A 26,080-nucleotide genomic window follows, 5' to 3' on the forward strand; every position below is an offset into this window, starting at 1 on the left:
CGGATGCTCAAATACAAACAGGGGAACAAAACACACCAAAATATAATATGGCCGCCATTTACAGGCAATACGGGGACAGGGTCAACAACTTACACCATACTACAATTAAGGAACCGACAGAATTGCAGTGGTATAACGAAGTATGGATAGACCTAGATGGGGATGGTGGGATATACTTAATGTGCACCCCCGATGAGTATGCCAGGAGAGGGAACAGTCTGCGAAGTGTATTCAGAGCATGGATGCCCATAAAAGGTACCCCAGCATGGGATGAAGCAGTTGCTGAAGCCGAGTACTACCGAAGGGAGAATGAAAAGAATAAGGTGAAATAATTTGTTACTTTAGATGTAACGAAAGGGGGAAATGTATGGGAGCAAGGGGCTTCTCAGTACAAAACTTGGACCACGTGCCTCCAGTAATGGGTGCGCCCCTTGCCCTTATGTAATGTTAACTTTGGTTGATGTTCGCATAGATGGGACCACTGAGCAGGACACGGGGCATCCCTTTTTTGTGCCCCCTCTCGACTCCATCTTGGTAACCAGGCCTCACTGCGATAGTACACTAAGGCTCGCCTCCCTTCACTTTCAGCAGCCAGCCACAAGGGCACATAAGGCGCGCAGGCACATGGCCCCCACCCTCGTTCCCACTCTGAGAAGGAAAGCTCTGCGATCCCATTCTCACACTGGAGCCGGAGGTACTTGCAACCACTAATAAATGTGACACATCAGTCATCCTCTGAGATTACTGTGCTGCATGTGAATCAGCATGAGCTAAGCACATAGCTCGTATGTCACCACAATCGTGCCCTTGCCCCTCACCCTCGCCAGGGGAAACTTACTGCCATTCTGACCCTGTGTCCCTGCAAGGTATTCCTTTCATGTGCCAGACCGCTGCCTGCACCGTGATGCCCACCCAGCAGATCCCCAACTAACACTAGACCCCTGCTGCAGCATATTGTTGCCTACTACTAACAAATGTCACATACCTGAGATTCTTGCAAGCACAGACCCACACTTCAATCAGTGTGTTATGGTGGTCAAGACCCCTAACCTGAGCCATGGATGACCCAAGTGTTATTGATAATGTACATAATATAGATATATGTGTGACTTTTAAAGAGACATGATAAACTGTTTTGAAACCATTGTACAAATTGTTATTTAGTGCATGCAATGTATTATGTTAGCTTAGATAGTGATCACCCGGCCTCACAGCGACCTGACCTTCACCCGTTCGGAGCGCATATGTCTGACGTCCATCCTCCCACCAACCAAGTAACCAACCAGGAGGAAGAGATGCTGCCCACACCCAAGGCACCACGTTGTCTGACCAATCTGCGTCCAACGTAGTATCCTATGGTAGACGTGTCACAAAACCTATAAAATGTATTGTACTGATGATTGTACCAGAGCGCTCTCAGAGGTCTTTTGAATTCATAAGATAAACCTTGCCTTGAACTCTCGCAGCCTGCTCTCTTTGCCTTATTCCCTGTCAGGGGTGTGATTGTTTATTCTCTTGCACGTGGAAGACTGGGAGGGCGCAAACATCCCACCAAACTTTGCAAAGGCATTCAAATCTGGGTCCTTAATAATTTTGCAAACTTATCTGCAGATTCGTGAAACAGCACCAAATGTGTAAGCCTTTGTATTATTTTGAGACCCCCCTCTAATTTTGCCCTCTTTTCACAAAGTCCCACCAAACTCTGCAAAGGCATTCAAATCTGGGTCTTACATCATTTTGCACACCTTTGTGCAGATTTGTGAAATGGCACCAAATGTATAAGCCTTTCAAATATTTTGGGTACCCCCCTCTAATGGTGTTCCCTCTTGGCAGAACAGCACCAAACTTTGTAGAACCATTCAAGGTCATGTCTAGCATTATATCACAAAATGTCATGCAAACATGAAATGCAAGCATATGCATGGTTGCCCCCGAACATCTAATATGTTTGTGAACATCACAGGGCTCTCCCCAAACTCTTTGCGGACTTCAGACATGAAAAGCCACCCATTTTTTGGCTTTCTATGGCCATATGCCAACCCATCCTCATCATCTCTCACCTCCCCAGACATTGTTTCATTAGTTTGACAAGTGCAATGTGACTACAGGCGCTGTTCGCGAATCCAACAGGGCAGGCGTTTCCAAAAATATGATGAAACTCACGCTTTTCACCATCAAATCAGTGGGTGTGTCTGAGGTCCACAGACCTCACAACATCGTCTGGGCCAAGTGGAGGACCGTCCGTGGACCGAACAGGGAAGTGAGTCCACAGACCGAACCCAGACATCACTAATTTGCTTTTACCTACTTTTTGTCTGTTTTAAAAAAAACTACTGGATGGATATACACCAAATTTCCAAATGCACACATTTGTGACGAAGCCGCCACTCCTGGCACAAATTTGGTGAAAATCCGTCCAGTGGTTTGGGCTGTAGGCAGAGCAATTTGTTTTCCATTGCATCTATGAGGTAATCCACACATTTTGGGGCCCCCTATAACTTTGTGCCCCCTCTTCGCGGCAAACTTCACCAAACTTTGGAAAATCAAACCGACAGGGCCATATACTCTTTTTTTGCAAGGTTTCATGAGGATTTGTCGAGGGGGGTGAAGTTATAAGTTGCCCTAAAAGTGCTCTTCCTATGGCTGAGCAACTTAACCATAACTACAGGGCCGCTACTGCTGGCCCTGTAATGTATGTATGTATATATAAGATTTTTACAGCACAAACCTTTCTAGGAAGCAAGAGAGCGCTGTAAATAGGAGACTGACCAAGGTGGGGGTAGCAGAGGTTGCTGGGTTGGATAGGGGGAGAATAGGAGAGGACTGTTCCAGAGGAGAAGGGTCCAGATGTATGATGAGCTATTGGTGAGAGGCATTTTGACGAGCAGGGTCTTCAGGTCCTTACTGCAGTTTAAGAAGGAGGTGACCGCTGTAATCTGCATTGGTAACTTATTCCTGAGGAAAGGCTTGTTGCAGGAAAAGGCCTCTTTCCTATTTCTTCCTCTCCTACAGTTCTTTGCTTCCAGTTTGCTGATGTGGCTGCCAGTGGTGTGCTGGCCCTCGGAGATGGCGAGTTTCTCAGCCAGATAGAATGGTGTTTTGATTGTGACTACTTTGTAAGTGATGTAGGATGTCATGAACATGATGCATGCTTGAAGGGGTCGCCAGCGCAGCACCATGAGGATGGGAGTGATGTGGTAGAACTATGTTAGTCCTGAGATGAGGTCTGCTGCAGCATGCTGTATGGCTTTTATTTATTTATTTATCTATTTATTGTGTGGTTTGGTAAAAAATTGAACTTTTCACAAATCATAAAATAAATCATTTGCACATATTAAAAACATCTTAAACTTTACAACCTAAAATAAAGTCTCCATTTCAAGTAAATTAACAAGGGGGGGGTCATGGGAGTCCCTCTGCCAGACATTAGTCCAATTTCAAGTAATACAATTTCAATTTTAAATCTAAAAAACATTCGAACAAAGTTACCTAAAAAGAGCAACGCTAAGAAAATGCCTTCCTTCTTATTTAAAACGTATTTAAAACGATATCCAAAAAATCTAAGACCTTATAGACAGGGATATTTCATTTGTGTTCATAATCCTGGGCCGTAAGTCCTCCTGTAATATACTAGGGCGCAGCTCAGTTATTCTCAACCAGAAGGAGCGCAAGGCCGGAGAGTACACACACAAGTGCTTTAAAGGTTCACCTATGTATTTCTTTCAGAGGGGCCAGTGTGGCATCTGGGAACCCTGTGAGTAGGGTCCGGGTGGGAAATGAAGAGGGCTTGGATGACCAGTAGACGTTGAAGACATCCCGAGGACGGATGGACTCATTCTGCATTTTCTGGACTTGAGAAAAGTCATGGGGCAAACGTCTTTTAAAACTACACTGCGTGGTACAGGTTTCTGTAATACGGGTGCATTGAGGTTTCAGATGTGCACTACCCAGTCGAGGTGGAGAGCCACCGACACACGCAATACCTGAGTTGTGCATGGACATTGACATATTGAGTTAACAGCAGATGCATTGCCAGCCAGAGGACCACTCACCAAGCACATTGGAATAGGGCCAAAACGTGTTGACACATTTGGTTTTGCTGAAGGAACCTTGCACACCCTTTTCGAATACTAAAAATGTGCTTAGTGCAAAAAACACATGCAAAACACATGTTGTGCTTCTTTTGCAAAAGGCACACTTTATGCACGATTGCTCCTTGTGTCTATCTGGATAGCCAAACTGGTGTTCGGTGTTACCATCGAACTCACGACAGGGGCCCCTTCATGGACATTTTGGGACAGGGAGCATTGCAGTGAAAGAATAGCTTACCTTGATCCGGCGGGGGCTCATGTTGCAGGGGTGTCTTGTCTTTCATAAAGGGAGGATCCGCTTTATCTTTCAACTTCTCCTCTCTTTTTCTGCAATCAGAGTGGCACCATTTTAGATGGAAAGTTTCGATTTTTTTAATGTCAATTATTTAATTCCAGGCAAGTATTCTAAAACAATATTTACTTCCTCGCCCTCTTAAACTGTCATGTCATCTTTTCGACATGTTGTAAGAGGCTATGATAACAATGTGCACATGGTTAAGGTTGCTGTATGGCGAACATGTGTCAGTGCAGGAAAAAGTATCAATAACGGAATCACCGACACTTTTCTTGCACTGCGATAGTCCGAGTTTGGCCCTGGAGTGCAGGATTTACAGAACTGAGCATGCGAGTATCGGGCTACCCCTCCTTCTTGTGTGGAGACCAATTGGCCAACTGTGGAATACGTGCAGATGTGTAACACATGCTGCACAATGCCACAACTTTCATTGCTCATTAAAAAAACATTATTTATTTAATTCTTACTCTGAACAAACATATAAAATACACTAAATTAAGAAAAATACAGAATTCTAAAGTATCAAAAGAAAATGTCCCAAAATTGTAGAGTAGAACAGAAAATTTCACATACATGTAACATTTAGCAGAACACATATTGATCGAGCAGGCACAAGGAGAAATCAATGTTTCCTACCCGTTAAGCTGCATCTGTGCAATGTGGAGTTAGTACTATATGGGTGCTGCATATGCAAACATCATTTAGAAAATATCCCTATTGATGTTGGGGGAATGGGAGCACAGGCACTCACAATTATGGACTGTTATATTGATATGCGTAAGTAAAAGTATTACATATGATGTTATTTAACTGTCAGTTCTAACAGTGGACTCCATTGTCCAGCGGTTGAGATCTAGTAATTTTTCATTACCGGTTTTAGAAGGCTGTAATGTGGAATATTCGGTCGATACAGGGTGTTTCAGTCCTTTTATGAGGATCCACCCCTGCTTGGTGGTATTCTTTGACAGTTTTCAGTTGGGTCTTCATCAGGACATACAATTGTCCAGCGGTATTCACCCCACAGGAAAAAACACTCAATCAAGGGTATCCCCACCAATACCCACCTAGAATCGCACCAGCACTCAAGACTCAGGTGCTTCTGGCTTGCAAGTGTCAATACCACTGGATTGGCACCTGCCTCTCCCTCTGTCACATTAACAAACTCCCTTCCTCTTTCCTTAAATTGCTCACTTGCAGTGTGGCGCCTAAGAAATTACTATACTAAACCAATTTACATTGCATTAGACATCTCAGCCATCACCCAGGATAGGAATAACGATAAAAGATCAGTACTGCAACTTTTACAAGAGACTGTCCTCCAAAAATTCATTTTAGGATTCCCTAGTCTTCCTGTAAGAAATAGTATAGCCTGCATTCCAATAAGGGTCATGAACGAGTCACTAGGAAAAAACAAACACGCGTGGAAGCCGGATGGGACTCGGGTTAGAAGTCCCCAGGCTTAACTTGCAATTGAGAGTAAAATGTACACCCAGTGAAGGGCTGTTCTCTCAAGATATTTCCACTGTTCCAAACTATCAGCAATCGATCCATGACACTTTTAGCTTCGTTTTCAACATTGCAGAGTTGATTATGGTCGATAAGTACCCCGCGAGGGGGGTGTGACAGCCTCCCAGTCAATGAGGCGGCTCGGAATGGGGTATTTACCACACCAGGAAACACCCCGCTCCGAGCCTCCTTGGAATGGGAGGCCACCATCTTCCCTCGCCGGATTGACGGTAAGTGCGACCTCTCCCCGCATCCCCTTCCCCTTGCCTCCAACCCCACCTTCCTTTTCCACATCTCGTGCCATCTCCCTACTCCACCCTACTTACCTGCGCTGCTCCATCCTTCCCTGCGTCGGGCACAATGGCCACCATGGAAAGGGAAAAGGGACTCCATGTAGTTCCCTTCTCCCCGATCCAGGACGGTAGTTTTTCTCGAGTTGAGAAACATTTTACACAGCGTTTCTAAACTTGAGAACAATAAACGATTAGTACCCCAGTACAACTGACGCCCAAGGGGCATCACCAGAAGGGTAATGCCCCCCTTCTCGGATTCTGTTGCTTATTACATGGATCCATTCCATCTGACAAGCCAATCACAAGCTCCTGCAGAGATCACTGGATCCGGGACTAATGGGTGTGGGAAAATCTGTTTTTAGTTTTCTGTGATGCAGTACTGTAGGGGCTATCCACCGCTCACTTCTAGCACAGGGGGGGGGCGCAGATGGGTTATGTTTCTAACACGTTGCAATCAGTGGTCCAGGCCATTGAACATGTACAGTGGGTGGCAGGGGTGGCATTGAAAGGGGCTTTAAATAGGGCCACCAGGCAGCATTGCCTGAACCCTGCACGAGAGACACCTTTTCCACAGTCAACATTTACACACTTGCGGCAGAATTCCTAAGAAGTGGATTTAATTAAACCGAACCTCTGGTCTGCTGCATGACAGTCTCACATGTATCTGCAACTCTGAGATTTCAATGAACCCGTTTAGCCCAATGGACCGACTGGGTGAAAAACAGCCAACGAACCCTTCATAGACGCCTTGTTTTCCTAAAATTCTGATGAATTCATGGGAACAATATGGTTGTTTATAAAGGTCCTTCCGTACTAGCTCATGGCTTTATTACAGGCCTAGATACTATCAAGTACTGACAAGACATTTTCCATGAGAAACCCGCATGATGAAAAGGTCATAGAAATGGATAAGATTCCTGAGGGGGGAGGGGTTTCAATGCCCCAGCTGGGTAAAGAGTAAAGAATTTCACTTGCTGCGCCCCAAACACGATTTATTTCCAGTTTGTACTAAGCCTCCTTTTCAGCTCTTTAGCCGTCAAGGTACCGGAAGCACATATCAAGCCATAGTAGGACAGTGAACATGTCACACGCTTTCATGTGAAGGGCCATTAGGGAGGCAAGAAGTATTTTCAGGTCTGAAATTTTTCTTTCCACATTGCCACTGTTTAGAGGAGCTTCCCCCTTGGTGTCCCAGAAAGAGACCTATTATCGTGCTGTCCTTCAGGGGCTCTCACTCAAGAGCACCAGCCCCTCCCCCACCACACCCACTTACTTTTTTCAGACCTTGGCACCACACTATGCTTGATCCTGCTTTTAAGCATGTACAAGATTTATTAAGCAGAACAATCATCTAGTCACTTAGTTGTATGGGTTTGTAGAGCACTGGCATTTTTTATTTATTTTACATATTTCCATTTATAAAGCACACAAACTGCCCTTGGGCATCGAGGCGCTGTTACAGAATATTTACTTAGCAGAGCGTTGAAACATAGGTACAGTACATGGGTGCAAGAGCAGAGGTTAGGCAGCATACAATACTCATGTTCCAGGGTTACAGGGGAACAGCGGAGTAGGAGTGATTTACCTGAATAGTTTGGTTTTCAGTGCCTTTCTGAAAGCCATGAGAGAGGTTTCTGTTCTGAGTTCCAGTGGAAGTGAGTTCCAGGATTTTGGTGCTAATACCTCGAAACTGGACCCACCGGCTTTGGCTCTGTTAAAAGTAGGGACTGTGAGTTGGTGTGAGTATATGTCACGTTTAGGTCCGAGTGTTTGGACTTGGTGTATTCGTTCTACTAGATAGGAGGGTGCTCATTGAGATAGGCATAGACATGTCGCCTTCAGTACCCTTCGCTGTGCCATGTTTTTTGCAACTCGCTGTACAGCTGTGGGAGCATGGCAAAAGTCCTGAGAAATCTGTATTAATTTAGTTTTTCAAAACTAAAGCCATAAGTAAAAGTTGTGGAAATTAAATAGCTGTATAAAGGTTATGGTTGTGTTCCACGAGGAATCCCCCTTGTCCGTGCCTCGGTATAGGGAGATGGGGTGGTCACTGGAACTGAGGGGCATCAGCCATGGTTTGAAGCTGCACCTGGAGCAGGTACAGAGGGGATGGCCCCGTACCACCCCATCATTGTCCAAGACTAAGGTCGTGAAGAGGAGCCAACAGCCCGCCGCTGTGGGCACAGAGGTGACTAGCCTGCATGGGTCCCGTGCATGTATATTGAAACAGAGATGGCATATAGGCCTGAAAATGATGGTGTGTTTTGGGTTTTCAAACCACCCAACTCCAATCAAAATGCCACACCATTTCGGAGACTTCTGTATACCCATTACTGCATAGTGTGGCCCAAGGGGAGGAACTAGGACCCTACAAGAAGTATGGGCAGATTTATGGTGGGGTCGGTGGAAGGAGTCGGTTGGCATGTGAGAGGTGGCTGTGGCAGAGAGAGAGGTGGCGAAGGAGAAGGTAGATGTGGAGGTGAGGAGAAGGAAGAGGTAGAAGGTGGAGGTGATATGATATTGTAGGATAGTTAATTTATATAGCGCCTATACACAATGTGTTTCAAAGCGCTTAAGTATGAAAGGAGGTCAAGGCCAGGAGGAGTAGCAGGAGTGTATGAAGGGAGACCAGAATGATAGACGTGACTGAGATGAGGTAGGGGAGGCAGATTGGGAAGGGGTGGTGAGAGAGCTTCGAAAGGGGGCTGAATGCACAAAGGAGGAGATCCAAGAGAACATCAAAGGGAGAGAAGAGGAGACAATGATGGAGAGAGGAGAATCAGGGAGTGGATGGGAAAAGGGTGAGAGACAAGGAAGGTTGAAAGTTGAAGGATATATTCATGATGAACAAAGAGAGATGCAATATTAAGGAGGAGGGAAGGAGATACAAGGAGGAGTTTGAAAGCGACACTGGGAAGAGCAATGAGGAGTAAGGAAGGAGACACAAGGGGGATATTGGAAATAGATGCCAGAAGGAGATACAAGCAAGAAAGTAGATAGGAGACATCAGAAAGAGGTTGGATGAGATACTATAGAGAGAGAACAGAGGTTGGAAGGAGACATCAGGAGGTTGGAGGAGATACTAGAAAAAAGGAGGTTGAACAGAAACAACAGGAGAAAGTTAGGAGAAACTTTCAAGAAGAAAGTAGATACTTACTCAGGGGGCTGGTGGGGAAGAGTCAGGTATGGGTGGAGGCACGAGCCTGTGCTGAAGGAATGAGGCGATGAAGGAGAGTTAGTTGGGAGAAGAGAGGAAAGAAAGTGCAGGAGTGGTCGTCTTAGCCACAAGATCATTGTGACTTATCGAGGACCTATCGAGGAGAAAGCTCTGGACAGGCCTCTGGGGAAGAGAGCCTCAGCCTTGAAAGTGAGGTGGCGCAGAAGCTAAACTAAAGCCTCCACAGTAAAGCCTCCAGGTAAACTCAGGTTACCAGTCAGCTCTGGGGATTTGCTCACCACTATCCAGCCCCAGCCTCTACTCTTGTTCGGCCTAGCCTGTGCATGAAGGGCTGTGACCTGAAAAAGGGGGGCTTCCCCAGATCTGAGGATGGGAAGCAGACAATCATGAAAAAAGGAGGTTGGACTGGGCACCACCCTATTAGTAAGAACTGGTTATATAATAATAATGCAAGATAATCAAAGTGCAAAGAGCACTGCAGAACCCCAATAGGCACAATTGGGTGTGAAAACGAGTGAAACCCATTAGCCTCAATACTGTGTGCTCACAGTAGATGTGCACCAAAGCTACCTAAAAGGACAATCAATATGCATGTCCAAAAGTATGCAATCATTCATGTGCATAATAGGCATTTATAGTCATTAATGCCATTGTGCAATGTGAAAACAGGGAACAGCAGACGTTAAAGCCAATCTATTGCGGACAACAAAGTGTCAATTGTCAGGGCACATATAAATTAAAAAGAAAAAAAAACAAAAGGAACGGAAATCAGTCTGGGACCCCCTAATAATATAACAAGAATATGCAACATATAGCATACAACATAAAACAATACCTGCCGCTTATGGGGCGTAAAATGTGCTTCGAAGAGCAAAGCATTTAAATTAAACAAAATAAAATTGTTCCCCAATATCGTTTCATATGGCAACAATAGTAATTACAAAAAGACAAAGAAATGTGAATAACAGCAGAATAAAGATAAAAGGAAATACCTGTCTCTTCAGTTAAAGGTAAATCCGGCCTCTGTGTGTGGCCAGAATATAAACAAATGCATATGCTATAATGGAAAATCATGGATGGTTGAGGAAAAAATGTATAGTGCTGGTATTTGATGCCAGAGACTCCTCCAAAAGACTAAGTTAGGTAAAGGAAAAAAAAATAGATGAGAGACCCCACAGTGGGTAAACAAAAATGGTTAAAAAGAGAGTAGGAGCGCTCAGCAGATAACTCATGGAGTAGCAGATCCAGGAAGCGCTAGCGGTTATGGAAAAGACCATAGCACAAACATTAGAAAAACGATGTAATAAAGGCGCAATTACATCATTGTGTCAAGGCACAATGACGTCACAGTAAAGGCATAATCAGCATCATGAAATGACGTAGAAATAAAAAAATGAAATAAACACAGGCAGAACCAGGATCTATATCAGGAAACAGTATGGGGGCAGTAGCAAGGTTGAAGGTAGAAAGGGTAGATGGGAGGTAAAAAGTATATTGATGAGACAAAGTGAAAAAGCGGACCTATAGGCAATGCAACATAAGAGGTGTGTCTAAAAAAAGGGGATCTATGTCAAAAGAAGATCTAGAAAAGGTAGAACGTGGAAAAAGCAGATAAAAATGTAGTGAAGTGACTTGCAGGCTTACTTAGGTTACAACGAGGATTTATTAACAAGTACTTAAGTCACAGTTACAAGAAGATAAATACATAAGTGGACAGGACATAACACTGGCTCCCATCACCCAGGCTGGGGTGTACTAACTGCCTGAGCGTGGAACCCTTGGATAAATATCCTAACAATCACAAGGCAACACTCCACATGACATCATCACCAGTTCCTCACATACACAAGAAGGCACAATATAACAAAAAAGATTAAAGATAGGAAAAAATTGAAAAGACGTAAAAAAACACAAATGAGCGGGAATGATGCTGGTTGCAAAACATACGGAATGTGTGCAAGTTGATGTCTTTGTTCTTGGAAGTTCCTCGCCACGGGTGAGTTGAGGTCACCAGTTTGTATGTTGGACAGATGTTAATTCCAACCTAGTTTAACTGTGCGTTTAGACTGTCCAACGTAATCTATTTCACATGGACATTTAGCAAATAATGCATAGATGGTCACAAGTGGCGACGCTCTTCAATAAGATACTTTTGCCTGTCCTGAGGTGATGTGCAGTGTCTCCTTTAATGATATCGTTGGAATTAGAAAAGTTCAAAACAAGGAAATGTTCCGCATTTATCAGACCCTGCCCTCTTCAATATCCTAGACCCGTTAGTGTCTAATAGTAAATTGTGACTTTGTTTAAAGGTAAACACAGGTGGATGAGTAAACAGTGATTCAATCTAATATCAGTGGTGATAACATTCCAATGTTTGGAAATAATGTTCCCAATTCTACTGCTCTGTATGGAGTATGTGGAGACACATGCAGATCAGGGCAGCCCCCTTGAGTGTGTTTAGTCAGTGTGGATTCTCCAGGTAGGGATTACACCTTTTCTTTTAATGGAAGAACCTCACTTAGTTGAAATCTCTGTATCATTATCAAGTTCAATTTTGCTCTGTTCATCGTCACAGACTATCCTCTTTACCCTCAAGAGTTGGCCATATGGTACTGTTCTGATTAGGTTAGGAGGATGGAAGCTTAAGCTGTGTAACAAGTTGTTTCTATCGATAGGTTTTCTCTATATGTTAGTGGTGGACCCTTCAGTTTGTGGTGTTACCAGTACATTAAGACAGTGCATTTGAGGAGAGCCAATCTCAGTGGTGAACTGTCATCTGGGAGTGATAAATAACCTATGAAGTTATGGAGGAATGTTTCAGGACCATTCCAAATACCAAAGATGTCATCTATGTAACGACCCCAGTGTCTGAGATATTTATGCCGAACTGGGTGTTGTAACACATGGTCAGCTTCACATTTGCACATAAAAGAGTTGGCATAAGTTGGTGCTGTGGTGGTTCCCATCAAGGTCCCATTAGTCTGAAGTTAGAAACAATTCTTGTAACTGAAAAAGGTACTCTGAGAGATCAAGTCTAGTAAGGTTAGAATACATTCTTTATTGGCCCCTATGTGCCCATCGTTCAGCGGCAACCATTCAACAGCTTGTAAGCCCACATCATGTGGTATACTGGTGTATAAACTCTTCAAATCAGTGGTGAAAAGCATACCACCTGGTCGGAAACATGTATTGGATAAAGATGTGAGAAAATAGGTAGAATGCCTTATGTACTGGTTTTCTGTACCAATGACTGTAGAAAATAGTCAATGAAGATGCCTAAAGGCTGCAGAACACTGCTAGTATCAGTCTGCCTGGGGGATTATTAAAACCTTTATGGATCTTGGGTTGGAGATAAAAAGATGGAAGGTTAGGATGTGGTGTGTATAGAAACGTCTTAGTTTTGTCATTGAACAACCCATACTCCTGTGCTTTGTCAAGAATACCATTGAGGGTGTTCTGGATCTCCAAACTCGGCTTGTTTTCGAATGGCATGTATGTGGATGAATCGCATAGTTGTCCTGTGCATTCCTTGATATAATCAGCTGTGCTCCTCCCTCGTCAGCTAGGCGTTTGGTGATACTCATGTCACCGTACAAGGATCGTATAGGGGCTCATTAATTCCTCTTGAGCTTCTTGTGTCTGGGTGGTCTAAATGATATTTTTCAGAAATTCTCAAAGGTATCAAGGCTAGGAACAGTGATAGGAGGCATACATGCTCTTTTAGTCTTGAATTCAGTGTATGGTTCATTTTAATCAATGAATGGCATAGTGTCTTCTGCTGTCGTCTCTTTGTCAGCAAAGAAACAACGTAATTTCAATTTGCGAATAAAGCGAAACAAATCGACCTGGGTGTCAAATAGGTTAGAGCTAAAAGTAGGACCAAAATTCAGACCCTTCCGTATGGTGCTGATATCTTTATTGGCAAGTATTCTGGTATTATTATAATTGGTTATGTCTAACACGCTAATACCGAAGAGGTTTCTGAGCGCAGAGCGGGGATTTGAACCTTTGTTGCTCTGGGTCATCTTGCTTCCAATACGAGCGTGCTGCCACTGAGCTATACTACCCGTGTCCCCTGGGGTAGATAAATGAATGACTAGGTTCTCTTGTTCTGAAGTCTGGTCTGTGTTCTGAGATTACGCCCAGTGGCAGAACCCCCTGAGGTAATGTTGGCTGAAAAGCTTAATTTTGCACTGCCTTCATTGCAAAATTACCCTCTTCATTTGTTTGCATTTCTAGCAGCTGTAGTAATACAGCCAGGCTGGGAATTTGCCGTAGAAAGGTACTGTCTGCCAGAACAAAGTTTCATTTTCAGGGCACAGACAGGGCCTTCGCAGAAAAATCACTTTGCCATTATTATTTGGCTGTTTATTGAAACCAGCTGGTAATATTTTTCTGTGGTATTTCCAATCGTTTTTGGGAATTATTCTTTCTGCAATGGGCTTCACTAGTGGTAGTAGAATTAGCCCCTGTCACAATGTACGCAGCCATTGTGATAATTTTTTACCATCTACAGGTAACTCCAACAGACTGTACGTTCTCACTATTTTACTTCTGGTAGCAGTAATGATGGTCCTTCTTTCCGTAAGCCCTGAACATCTATCTTAGTTCTTGGCTGCTGTACGCTCGTTGCCACTCTAGGGCCGATTCTGAGCGTCGGTGTATTTGTAGAAAGTGTCATCCTAGCGAGGCATCACACTTTCTCACGTACTGCCCTATATTTTCTTGTTTTCAGAAAGTGGTAGACACTTGCGTTGCTTCACCGATTGATATCCGCCTCGGTTACCACTGTGTATGGCGCAGCGTTTGTATGCCTGAATTCTCGTACCACAACAGTGGTTTTGTGCATGTTTTATTAAGCTCAAAAGACATGCAAGCTGAAGGTGGCAGTTTGTGATGCAGGAACACCATTTTCCTGCATATATCAAAAGAAAGGTACTGTTGGGCAAGTGTGTATCTGATAGGTGGTGAATACGTCCTGTCGTTCTATTTCTTCCCTTTACCATTCTTGCAGCCCAATACAACTACTGTGATCTATTGTAGTAGGTTCTCTCTGCATACTCTAGATGCTGCACCATAGGGCCTCATTACGGCTTTGGCGGTAGCCATGCCGCTACTGGCGACATGGCTGCCTCCAAAACCAGGTCTGGGTCCGAATTCCCTGAATGGGGAATTACCAGGCCCGGACCTTCCCCATTCGAGCCCCCATAGGGCTCAATGGGAATGGGTGCAGGGAGCTAACAACGGGCCGATTACGACCGGCCCGTTGTTAGCTCCCTGGTCCCCTCGCGGGACCCGGTAAGGACGCCTGATTTCACCAGGCGTCCTTACCGGGTCCCGCGAGGGGACCTCGTAATCAGGCGGAATGGGAATAACGGGTCCGCATGCATTAGCGGACCCCTTTAACCCATTCTGCCTGACTTGTAATGAGGCCCATAGACTACAAAAGAATGTCTCATTTGTATCAAATCATAATCTTTCAAAATCGTTCAAATTCATCATCTGGTTGCAAACTCTAATGCGGGGTGTTTTAGTGACACTTTTCTAATTTACCGAAAAATGCTGCAGACAGTCAGGGCCTGATTCAGAGGTCTGTGTAAAAATAGAAATGTGTTCTTCCAAGCAGAAAGAACAGATTCCTTAAAAGCACCATATTCTGGAGAAAAAATAACTGTGGTGTACTGACAACTTTTGCATGGCCTGGCAACAATCCTAGCAACCATCATTGATGTAGGGCAGGCACTAGGTGGTTGTACTAGTAAAGCCTGGCTTTTGCATGCAAAAAAGGAGTTAAAATACTGCACCTCTGAGGTGTCATTCACATCTACTGTACACGTTTTCCCTTTATAATGAAGGCATTTCTTTCTGCAGCATCACTTTTCTTATTTAATGAAAGCTTAATGACAATTTCGTAAATACGATTGGGGGCAGACTTTAAGAAATGATTGCAGGGCTATGGCTGCACACTCTGCCCCCCCAACGGGTGATTTCAGCAGCTCTTGTTGCTGCAAAGCACGACATATGACCTGCAATCCGTCCACCCACCTCAGAATGGTGGTGCTGGAAACTGGAGGGGACAAAGTCAGTTTTCCATACAACTATTATCCCGAGTTAAGAATCCAGTCCTCAGTGCAATCGTCAGCTTCCCTTTCGTTAAACAAGAAGTGTGTCGGTTTCACATCGAAAAAGGCACCAGAGCCCAATTGTGCCTGCAACATGATTCGACAAGCCATTTGGAGGACCTATGCCCGCCACTATTTGCATCTACCAAGGAATAGTGGCATAGGGATTTGGTAGATACCAAGCTGCACACATACTCCATATTTCTAAACTTGCAGCACAGCCTTAGAATCAGCCCTCAGAGTTTCTCATGTTGGTCCTGGCGTGCGGTTAATTCAATGCGTGCAATTCTTGCATAGGACTTAAGGATTCAATCCATCATCCTTTACGCGCCTCATTTTCTTCATTTTTATGGCCGAGAGGAGTGGCGGATCGTAAGTTATGATTCCGTCTCTCCCTTCCCCTCTGACAAATACTACACGAATTTGCACCTGCATGCATTTACATGCTTGCGCAAATGATGTGGGTTGCTATGGAGTCCACCTGCATTTTACACCAGCAAACAACAGGAAGATTCCATGGCAATCCATTGTAAATGCGGCACGCTGTCCGTACACGGTAGGCAGCCTGTACTCATTTTGCACGGCAGAGTGCAAAAGGATGGAGTACCACCTTTTTGCTCTCTACTTTTTCACTGCGCCATGCAAATGTTGAAAATGGCGTGGAGGGGACCTGCCTATGCAAAAGTGTACATTTAACAGGCTCCCTCCGCGCAATTTACAAGGAACACGAAAACGAGCTCCAGTGTTTCACCAAGAATCTGGGCCCCATTACGAGTTTGCCGGCATGGTAACACGGTAAACTACCGGCACTGTTGCTACCGGACCGGCAAACTAAGAGGTCTGCGAGCGGGTGCCTTTACGCCCGCCAGGTCTGACCTGGCGGGCGGAACAGCACCTGGCAGCAGTCCTTGAAGGATGCAACGGCACCATTAATGAATGGTGCCGGTGCATCCGTCCTCCCCATTCCCATTGAGTCCAATGGGACATTTTCCGGCGACCGGCAATAAGGAATTACCGGGACCGCGGGTGCTGTAATGCCCCGGTAAGTCTCCATTACAGGCCGCCAGAAAGCAAAATGACTCCGGCGGCCGCCGGATTCATAATGACGCCCTCTGTTTATGTAAAAATAATTAAAAAAAATAAAAAAATCAGCTGCCACTCTACATTTAATGAACACTTGCAAAACCTCTCTTGTCCCAGTTTCTGGATTTGTAACAGCCATTTGTGGGGGCAACTGTTGAAGAAGACTGGGCCAAAAATAAACTTGATGCAAGTAAGGTCATTTCAGATTAGTTTAACATAACAAGGGATGTCATTTCACTAAAATACTTGGGATAGCGGAAGTGACATCACACGACCCCTGACCTCCCCAGTGACATCGAAGGAAGTCATGTCTCATTTGACCCGACCCTCAAGTGACATCACATGAAGTGATGTCATTTCACCCAGCCCCAAGTGGCATCACACAACGCCTGACCTCCCCAACGACATCAAAGGTAGTTATGTAATTTGACCCCATCCCCAAGTGACATCACAGGACGTGGTGGCACGCAACCTTTTGCCACTTGGCATCACAGGAAGTGGCATTATGTTTTCATACACAACTTGAATAACACATTGCAGAACACTTCTGCCATAAGAACGCTGCTATCTTTCATGACAAAAATTCAAATTGTATTTATTTATTTATTTATTCAGATTTGTAGAGCGCACATCAGCCGGGGGGCATCGTGACGCTTGTTACAGACAATATCTTAGTTACATAGGATACAGTAATATATACAAGTACAGTATTTACAGTGGACATGAATACATTAGCAATGCAGTATATTTACATGGATTCCTGAGAGTTTCTTATTTATTATACTAGGAAGGAGGTTTTCAGTTTCCTGCGAAAAATAGGGAGTGAGTTTTCCGCTCTAATGTCAGCAGGAAGAGCGTTCCAAGTCTTGGCTGTAATGTAGGGGAAGCTTAGGCCTCCGGCTTTGGCTTTTTTGATGCGTGGGATGCAGATTAGATTGGAGTAATGCGATCTAGTGGGACGGGAGGAGGATGGTTTGAAGATAGTTTCTGAAAGATAGGAAGGGGCAGAGAGAGACAGGCATTTGTGAGTGAGGGTGAGATTTTGAGAGTGATCCGCTCTTTGACCGGAAGCCATTGGGCTGAGACCCTGGCCTGGGTGATATGCTCTCTTCTTGGGATACTAAGAGCGGCCCGGAGAGCATTGTTCTGCGTGACTTGAAGTCTGTTTAGGTTTTTGGCTGATGTGCCTGCTAGGAGTGCGTTGCAATGGTCCAGTTTGGCTCCAATGGTTGCCCTCGCTATAGAGAGGCAATTGGGTTTAGAGAGGTAGGGCTTGATGGCGCTTATGAGTTTGGTGGTGTGTGCAGATGCGGAAGTGATTGCGCTGACTTGTCTGGTCATCGATAGTGACGAGTCAAGGTATACTCCCAGGGTCTTTACAGCTGTGGATACGGGGATGATGGAGTTGTCAATGGAGAAGTTAGCGTACAGTTTGTCAAGTTTGTCTAGGATGTTCTGTTGATCTAATATCATGATTTCTGTCTTGTCTCCATTGAGGCAGAGGCCATTAACTGCCATCCATGCCTTGATGACGGAGTAGATTGTGTGGAGTGCCTTGGCGTCTTCGTTGTATGATCCTGAAAGGGGTAGAAGTACTTGTGTGTCGTCCACGTAGTTCGTGTATGTGATACCGTATGAGTCAAGTTTGTCAAAGAGGGGCTTGGTGAACAGGTTATAGAGTGTGGGTGCAGTGCATGATCCTTGAGGGACCCCGCAGTGGATTGTCGTGGGAGTGGCGTTGGCGATGTCCGAGAAGACTTTCATGGCTCTTCCCTCTAGGAAGGAGGTGATCCAGAGGGCTGCTTCTTTAGAGAAGTTGGCTGAGTGTGTGAGGTGAGAGTCTTGTGTTCAACCAGATCAAAAGCGGCTGAGAGATCTAAAAGGAGCAAAAGAGCGGGCTTGCCTTTGTCCATGATTTGAGTGATCTGATTCTTGAGATCTACCAGAGCTGTTTCAGTGCCATGTCCTTTCCGGAAGCCTGATTGCCTAGTCCCGAGGATGGAGTGTGTTTCCAGAAAGTGTTGGATTTGGCAGTGTGCAGCTTTGTCCAGTAATTTCAGCAGGAATGGCACCGTGGTTATAGGTCTGTAGTTGTTTGGTTGTAAGGGGTCGAGAGTAGGTTTTTTTAGGAGAGGCCGGACCCAGGCCTCTTTGAGGTTAGCTGGGATGATGCCTGTTTTAAAGGACGCATTGATGAATGCTGTGAAGAGCGGCGCAAAGCAGTCTGCACAGTCTTTGACTAGTTTTGGTGGGCAAATATCACCTGTACAGGGGGAGGGTTTGAGATTTTTTAGTATGTTGATAACTTCTGATTCAGTGACGTTTCTGAAAGAGAAGTCAGGTAGGGTGGGTTTGGACGAGGTGGGTGGGGTGTTGGTAGGTTTAGTTCCTGTCTGATGAGGAAGGGTTTTGCAGTGGTCTTTGATTTTCTTTTGGAGAAGGTCAATTTTGTGTAGCATGGCAGCTTGAATGCTGGTACACCAAGCTTCATCTTTGATAATTTCGTCCGGTGTATTGGGGGGGGAGATGAGCTCATTAAAAATGGCAAAGTTCTCTTTGGAGTGTGATTTGGCATTGGAGATTCGAGTGTTGAAAGCGTTGGCTTTGGCATCGTTGATAGCTGTCTTGTATTGGTGGGAGATTAAACTGAATTTGTTTTTGGTACTGGTGCAGGGGTCAGATTGCCAGTTTTTTAGTGCTGCTCTTTTGTGGGATCGCATGGAGTGCAGTTCCTCAGTAAACCATGAGTTGGTGTGTAGGGATTTCTTCTCTTTTTTCCATTCGAGTGGTGCTATTTCATTGATAGCTTTGGTGATGACGTCTTTGTAGATGTCTGCTAGGATATTTGGGTCATTAGCGAATGGGGGAGCTAGCTCGGGGGTATTGAGGTATGGGCGCAGGTTCTCCTGTTTGAGTTTTTTAGAGCTTGTGACTTGTGCAGTTCTAGCAGGGGTCAGAGTTTTGTCGTGTTTGATTGTAGGAATGAAGAACTCGATGCAGTTGTGGTCAGTCCAGGGCAGTGAGAAGTTGGAGGTGATAGTGGAAAGGCAGTTATGGTCTGCAATCCAGTCAAGAATGCAGCCTTTGGTGTGAGTAGGGCCTACTACATTTTGGGTGAAGCCCAAGTCATTGAGTTCCTTGGTGAGAGTGGCTGCATGCTTGTCCTTAGTGTCGTTGAACCCGAGATTGAGGTCTCCTAATAGAAGGGTTTTGGTGGAGCTTTTGATATTATTGCTGAGGATGTGAATGATGTTATCCTGGGAGTCTGGGGTATTGCCTGGGGGCGGTATAGTAGGTGAATGTTGATGGTGCAGTTGGGTGACAGTGAGAGTTTGGCTGACAAAAGGTCAGAGTTGTTGGTCGAGGGGTGACTGACAATTCGGAGCTGGAGGTTCTCCTTGTAGATGAGGGCTACTCCGCCTCCTATTCGATCTGGCCTATCTTGTCTGAGTATGGTGAAGCCGGGTGGTAGTGCCAGTGCAACAGCGGGGCATGATGCTTCATGTAACCATGTTTCAGTGATGGCTAGTAGGTCAATGTTATTGTTGGTTATGAGGTCATGAATATCAGGTACATGAGCTGGGTTGAGATCGGACATTGAGGATGGCACATTTGATGAGAGGTGTGTTTGGTTTGTTTGTGGAAGTGCGCGTGGTGGTCGTATCTGATATGTTATGTGATGTGGTATTGTGGGATGAGGCGAGGTGAGTGGGTGGTGGGCTGTGGGAGAGTGGGTGTTCCATGCGGAGGCAGTGTTTGGAGGTGGTACGGGAACTCAGTCGATAGTTTCTGTGTTCTGTGGGGAGGGGTAGTGTGCTAAATTCTGTGATCTGTGTGCGAGCTCTAAGTCTTTCTAGTCTATGCCTAATTACGACACAGGGTGTGCGATGTGGCATGGTTAGTGTGGTGTCCGGGGAAGCGAGAAGTTTGTGGAAGGGAAGTGGTGTGGGTATGAGGGGATGGATGGGAGTATAGAGTTTGAGAGCAGTGAGTGTTGCGAGGAGAGCGAGCAGCATGGTGGTGGCAGCGGTAGGTTTGCAGGATGCTGTGGGCATGATTGTATGCTGGGCCGGGCTGTATGTGGAGGAGGATACAGTCAGGTAGGCTGGACCTGGCTTAAGGTGGCAGGAGTGGACAGGTTCAGAGTGGGTTGAAAGGCTTCCTGGGGTACTGGGGGTATGAGTGTGGCTAGGCTCTTCAAGAGGTACTGGTCGGATCGCAGATGAGCGACTATAAGGCACAACACAATTTGAGTATGGTCTGTGAGAGACCATAAGGCACAACACAGTTCAGATGTGGTCTGAAAGCGACCATAGGGCACAACACAGTTCAAATGTGGTCTGAAGGCGACCATAAGGCACAACACAGTTCAAATGTGGTCTGAAGGCGACCATAGGGCACAACACCGTTCAAATGTGGTCTGAGAGCGACCATAGGGCACAACACAGTTCAAATGTGGTCTGGAGGCGACCATGGGGCACAACACGGTTCAAATGTGAGGCAGCATTGACCAAAATCCAATGCAAGTACATAGGTCAGGGTGACATTGTGAGGTAGTGATGATGAAATGTGAGGTCAATGGCATGCACAGTGATATGCCTAAGGTGTTGATGCTCGTACATGCAGCAATGTGCTATCATGATGAGTTAAAATACTGGGATGGTTGTGCAGACGCATAGCGCCATTGGTCACTTACTGGTGAGTCATAGGGTGCAGCATGTCATGTGGAACTGGGCAGTGTGCCCAATGGACAGAGGCTGTAGAAGCATAGTAGCGTGGCCGGGTTATCAATGCACATGTCTTTAACAGGTTGCGCAATGGGGATCATCATAATGTTAAGGCAGGATAGCTTACCTAATAGTTAATAGTTCTAGGCGTTCAGGTGGCAACACGTTTAGCATGAAGACCTCGCAGGCGCCTCCATGCGCAAACAGGGGCAAACAGGATGGCCTTATTCGGCCTTCGTCGGCCGCCGGCTTTCCACCTACCGGCGGAGGTAGGTTGTACATATTATGGCGTGTTGCTTAGCAACAGAGGCCTCCAAGCCTCGCTCTGATGCCGAGCAGCGCCCGGCATTTTGTTTCTGTATCTGGATATGCAGACCAGCTGATCTCGGTGCTAGGTGCTGCAGAGTCCAGACAGATGCAGGTAGGGCCTGTAATAAGGTAAAATTGATGCAGTGGTTGTAGTGATGGCCCACACGGTCAGCAGCGATGGCGATGGCTGGAATCAGCTGTTCTCAGACTTGGTGAAGCGAACGGAGTACGCTGCAGTCTGAACCCCTGGTGGTCCTGTAAGAGGTTGGTGGGGGCTCCTGCCCTCGCCACCTGGACGCCGAGAGTGACAAAACGGGGCAAACAGGATGGCCTTATTCGGCCTTCGTCGGCCACCGGCTTATAAATTGTAGCTATACACATAATGGTGGCCCTCTTGCATACCCCGTTTAGACTACCTTTCTGCACCCACTCACATGCCAACTAAACATGGGTGGCTAGCAGGGACTTGGCCACCCCTTTATATACTCGTATTGGCTATAATGCACACTCTCCTCGAATTTCTCATAGTTTGGCCTTCAGTCCCCCGAGAGGGCATTCAGATTACAGCGCATTGTGACCATACCAATGTGGAAAGGTGCTATACAAATGACGCATTATATTACATTACATAGCATCGTCCCTCAGTACACTCAATATGGTTACGATATCACTGTAATGGGACATACATTGCATGCAAGAATGGATCATCATATGTAGGGTTATCAGCCCGGCAATGATGCAAGTTCTTGGACAAAGGTTCTTCGTATGACCCTGTCAAAAAGGGACAGGAGGACAACACTCAGCCTGGGGAAGGGGAAGGTGGCTTACGAGGGCATCTCCAGAGCCAGACGTGCCCCAGAGGTGGTGGGGTGGAGTGGAAGCAGACCCCGGTCTCTGGCTCCCTGGTATGCATGGAACCACACACTGGTGCCTCTATCTCTGCCCTCCATTTCATACATTTTGTCTCCCACACACACAATCCTCTGCTGCCCAGCACCTAGTGAACTGCACAAATTAAACTTTCGGACGAGAACTGTGCGCTTTCAAAGGCCAGTATCACAACTTCCAATATTTGCCCTCAAAAAGTAGCACCAGTGCACCCTGCCCACTGTAACTCAGATTACACGCTCTTCATAGCTCCAACTCTGGAGCTCCAGAGAAGGCCCACATTGTGTAAGCTAGGGATAAGCAGACCTAGCATCGGCTTCTTGGAATAGAGAGCCCTACACCTGGAACCACTCATTAGTCACAGCTTCTTCCAGTCGTAAAACGTTCATTTAAAAAATCGAGCCAGTGTCATAGCTGTTGTCCAAGAAGTCAGGAAACACGACATGCAAAGGAAAAGGGTTTTGTGTAAACACATAATAGCACAGAAGCACTGCACCATTTGAGAAGGAGTCAACAAAATGGCGTCTAGCAGAGCGGATAGCTTTCAGCCCACAGTACCGGATGCACAACGGCTAAAAGCTTCAAAAGACAATCATTATGCCAAGCAAACACGCTTTTCACAACAACACAAATAACATTCCTATGGCCATAACTAAACTAAGAATGGTTTTCCCTAGGAAGAATTTAGCTAAACATAATGTATGTTTCCAGCATAGGACGTGTCTCCTTTTGGGCGAGAGAATGTCTAAAATGTCCAATGCCTATCACGATAGCACACTGTGCAACAGCAGTGGGGTCGCAGGAACACAAGGGAAGGTCCCAGGAGATTGGTGCAAGGTTGTGCTTTTTTTATGGAAGCCATTGTTCGAACCAATCATGCATTAATTTGGTAGCCTTGCTGTGCATACGTCTCTATGCATGTTAGGTTGATAATATAGCGCTTACCACCAACAGGTCTTTTCATAGTGCTACAGGGGAACAAGTGGCCGAATTTGTGGGAGCAAACCTGAAAACGAGGCAGCACCAAGCTATATGAGCAAGGTTAGTTTTATTTATTTTGCTTTTTTAAAGAGCTCACACAGCCCGCGGGCATCGATGCGCTGTTACAGGAATTGATTTTTTTGTTGCTTAATTATTTTTTTCTTGTGTATTTATAACACGCTTAAATACCCTGAGGTTCCTAAGCGCGGACTGGGGGATCGAAGCTGTGTAGTGTTGCTTCCAAGGCGAGCACGTTGCCTGCTGAGCTATCCTCCCGGGATGGTTAGGCTACGTGGGTGTCGCGGGCACCAGAGAGTGCCCTGAATATATGTGAAAGCTTGATTGGGGAAGAGGAGTGACAGAAGTAGATAAGGAGGGGCTGGAGGATGGGAGATGTTACATATAGTGGTAGGTGAAATCATGTAATATTATTCTGCTTTTTCGTGGAAACTTGCATTCCTAAATCCACATGGTCACAGTATTCCTCACTCTGCACACGCACTTACGCACCCTTCTACTTACGCTACAGTATATGTGCGCGTGCGCGCACATACACACACGAACATATGTCCACCTTACCTTTCAGAATCCGTTGCTGCATCTCCTCCTCTGCAGGCCTGACTCTGGCTCCCATGCTCCTGTATGCAGCTAAGGAACGAGCTCTGGTTCCTGTCATGCGCAGTAGAGCACAGGAGCCAGAGCCATCCATGCCCTGGGGGGTGTGGGGGGAATTGGCTCGGATTTCAAAATTAAATCTCGCACTGACTTCAAAAAGAAATGATTTCCGTTTTCGGAATAATTTCTTTTTGAAGTCTGAGTGATTTAAAAAATGAATGATTTATGTTTTAAATCCGAGCCCTTCCACACCCAGGGGTTGCAAAGGCAGTGGCATGGGTTGCTTGGTGGATGCCAGGGGTTGCAATTGCGACCCCTAGCGAACCCCCAATGGACGTCCCTTGCTCCGCAACCTACGGATCTCCCTAGATGTGTTGTACTTTAACTTCCATTAGCCCGAGTAGGCATGATCAAAAGAATTCTCCAACATATCTGGAGAGCCACTTGGTGCAGACCCCTGCTGCACATTCTGCTCAATGCCTTCGTAGCCTGCCCTGGGAAAATGTTTCTTGCAATGTCAAGGTGTACTCCAAAATGTACTCATTACATCCTCAGCCACACAGTCTTGATCACTCTGACAAGAGCCGATCACAAGAAGTGATGGCTGGAAGCTTTCGAATGTATCTTCCCCTCTGGCATTGCTCTGTGCCACCCTCCAAACCATCGTTCTTCACCTGCCAAGCTTTTGCTACAGTCACTCTGACAGGGGCCGCAAAGCAAATCCATGTTGGAAGTCGACAGGTTGACATTCTGAGAGTGTCTAGACTCAATCATGTGTATTTTCATAACCTACCTCTCATTGGCTGGTGCTGTTTCATCAGCCATTGCTAGTTGAAAAGGTGCATTCACAGTCTGGTCTGAATTAGTTCCTCCATTTGCCTGCATAGAATACATTTGAAGAACTCATTAAAATCTTGGGCACACATCATTATTTTGGATGCACAATACCAAGTCCTCTACAGGCGGCGTCAATCATCTACTGACTTTAAACAAGTATATACCGAGGATCTAAGCTCATGCAGTTCGGAAATTATCCTCTTGTTAATCATCACATTTCAGATTATTTGACTTTTAAAAGAAAAGTGTCAACGTTGTGACGTGTCCCTCCACATTATCGAAGTGAATTGGGATCGACTCTTTCCCTTGCACAGGGACCTTTTTCAGAAGAAAAGATGTGTTCACAACAAATTTAGTAATTGAATATTTGCTTTAGAGAAATTCATTTTTAGGTATAAATGGCTGCCATAATGCCCCCCAGGTAAAGAATGATCAAAGAGGAGCGACAGAGCAAAAGAAGATTTCAACATCCATTTGAAAAGTATGCATTGTTTCTTTTAAGGATAACGACTTTTAATATATGTGGCACTTAATTTTCTAGATGTATTAATTCAAATAGGAGCGGAGGGCGAGAGGGGACCAGGGAGCTGGCTCTGCTGCAGTGTCTGCTTCCCACTGATGTGGCCACATCTACTTCCGGTCTGCATCCCTGCTTTCATAGCAGACAGGACAGGTTAGAATGGAAGACAATCCTGAGAGGAGAAGGCTGGACTTTTCTAACAAGAGGGGAAGTGAAAGGAGAGCAAGTGCTCAGAATGTCTTTAGTTTTGATTTGATAAAATAGCTGATGAGGATGGGTCGAGAAAGCCCAGCCAGTGTGATTGGCATGTGGGATGTGCTATTTCTATTCTAGCAACATCACTGGGGTCTAGAAAGTTCCAAAATGACCCTTTTGTATCATAGGTATAGTATAGGAGCTGACATTCCAAACCACCAGCAACATCATCTAATGGTCCAGAAACCATCATGTAAAACTATGCATATGGTCTTTCTGTATGGAATGATAACTTTACAAGATCACACTGTACCGGCGTGGAGGGTATTGCCATTGGGAATTCCTTTAGATACATATAGGATCTGCTTTCTAATGTGCACCCTTGTTACGATTTCTTTAATGTCTTCATATCCTATAGCGTTTGATTTGATAAAGTACAT

General features: G+C 45.4%; 1 protein-coding gene across 1 annotated transcript in view; it reads right to left on the bottom strand.

Annotated features, from left to right (window-relative positions):
• Nucleotides 1-24,966, bottom strand: part of LOC138471753 (uncharacterized) — a 136,185-nt gene extending 111,219 nt beyond the window's left edge. The window contains exons 1-2 of the mRNA XM_069609565.1: nucleotides 24,882-24,966; nucleotides 4,330-4,418 (exon numbers count right to left, since the gene is read on the bottom strand). Of these exons, the coding sequence (XP_069465666.1) occupies nucleotides 4,330-4,418; nucleotides 24,882-24,913 (121 nt within the window). The 5' untranslated portion in view covers nucleotides 24,914-24,966. The remainder of the gene's footprint in view (nucleotides 1-4,329; nucleotides 4,419-24,881) is intronic.
• Nucleotides 24,967-26,080: the final 1,114 nt, after the last annotated feature.

This window comes from Ambystoma mexicanum, chromosome 8 (genome assembly GCF_040938575.1).
Source record: "Ambystoma mexicanum isolate Mex_15411 chromosome 8, UKY_AmexF1_1, whole genome shotgun sequence".
Lineage (NCBI taxonomy): Eukaryota > Metazoa > Chordata > Amphibia > Caudata > Ambystomatidae > Ambystoma > Ambystoma mexicanum.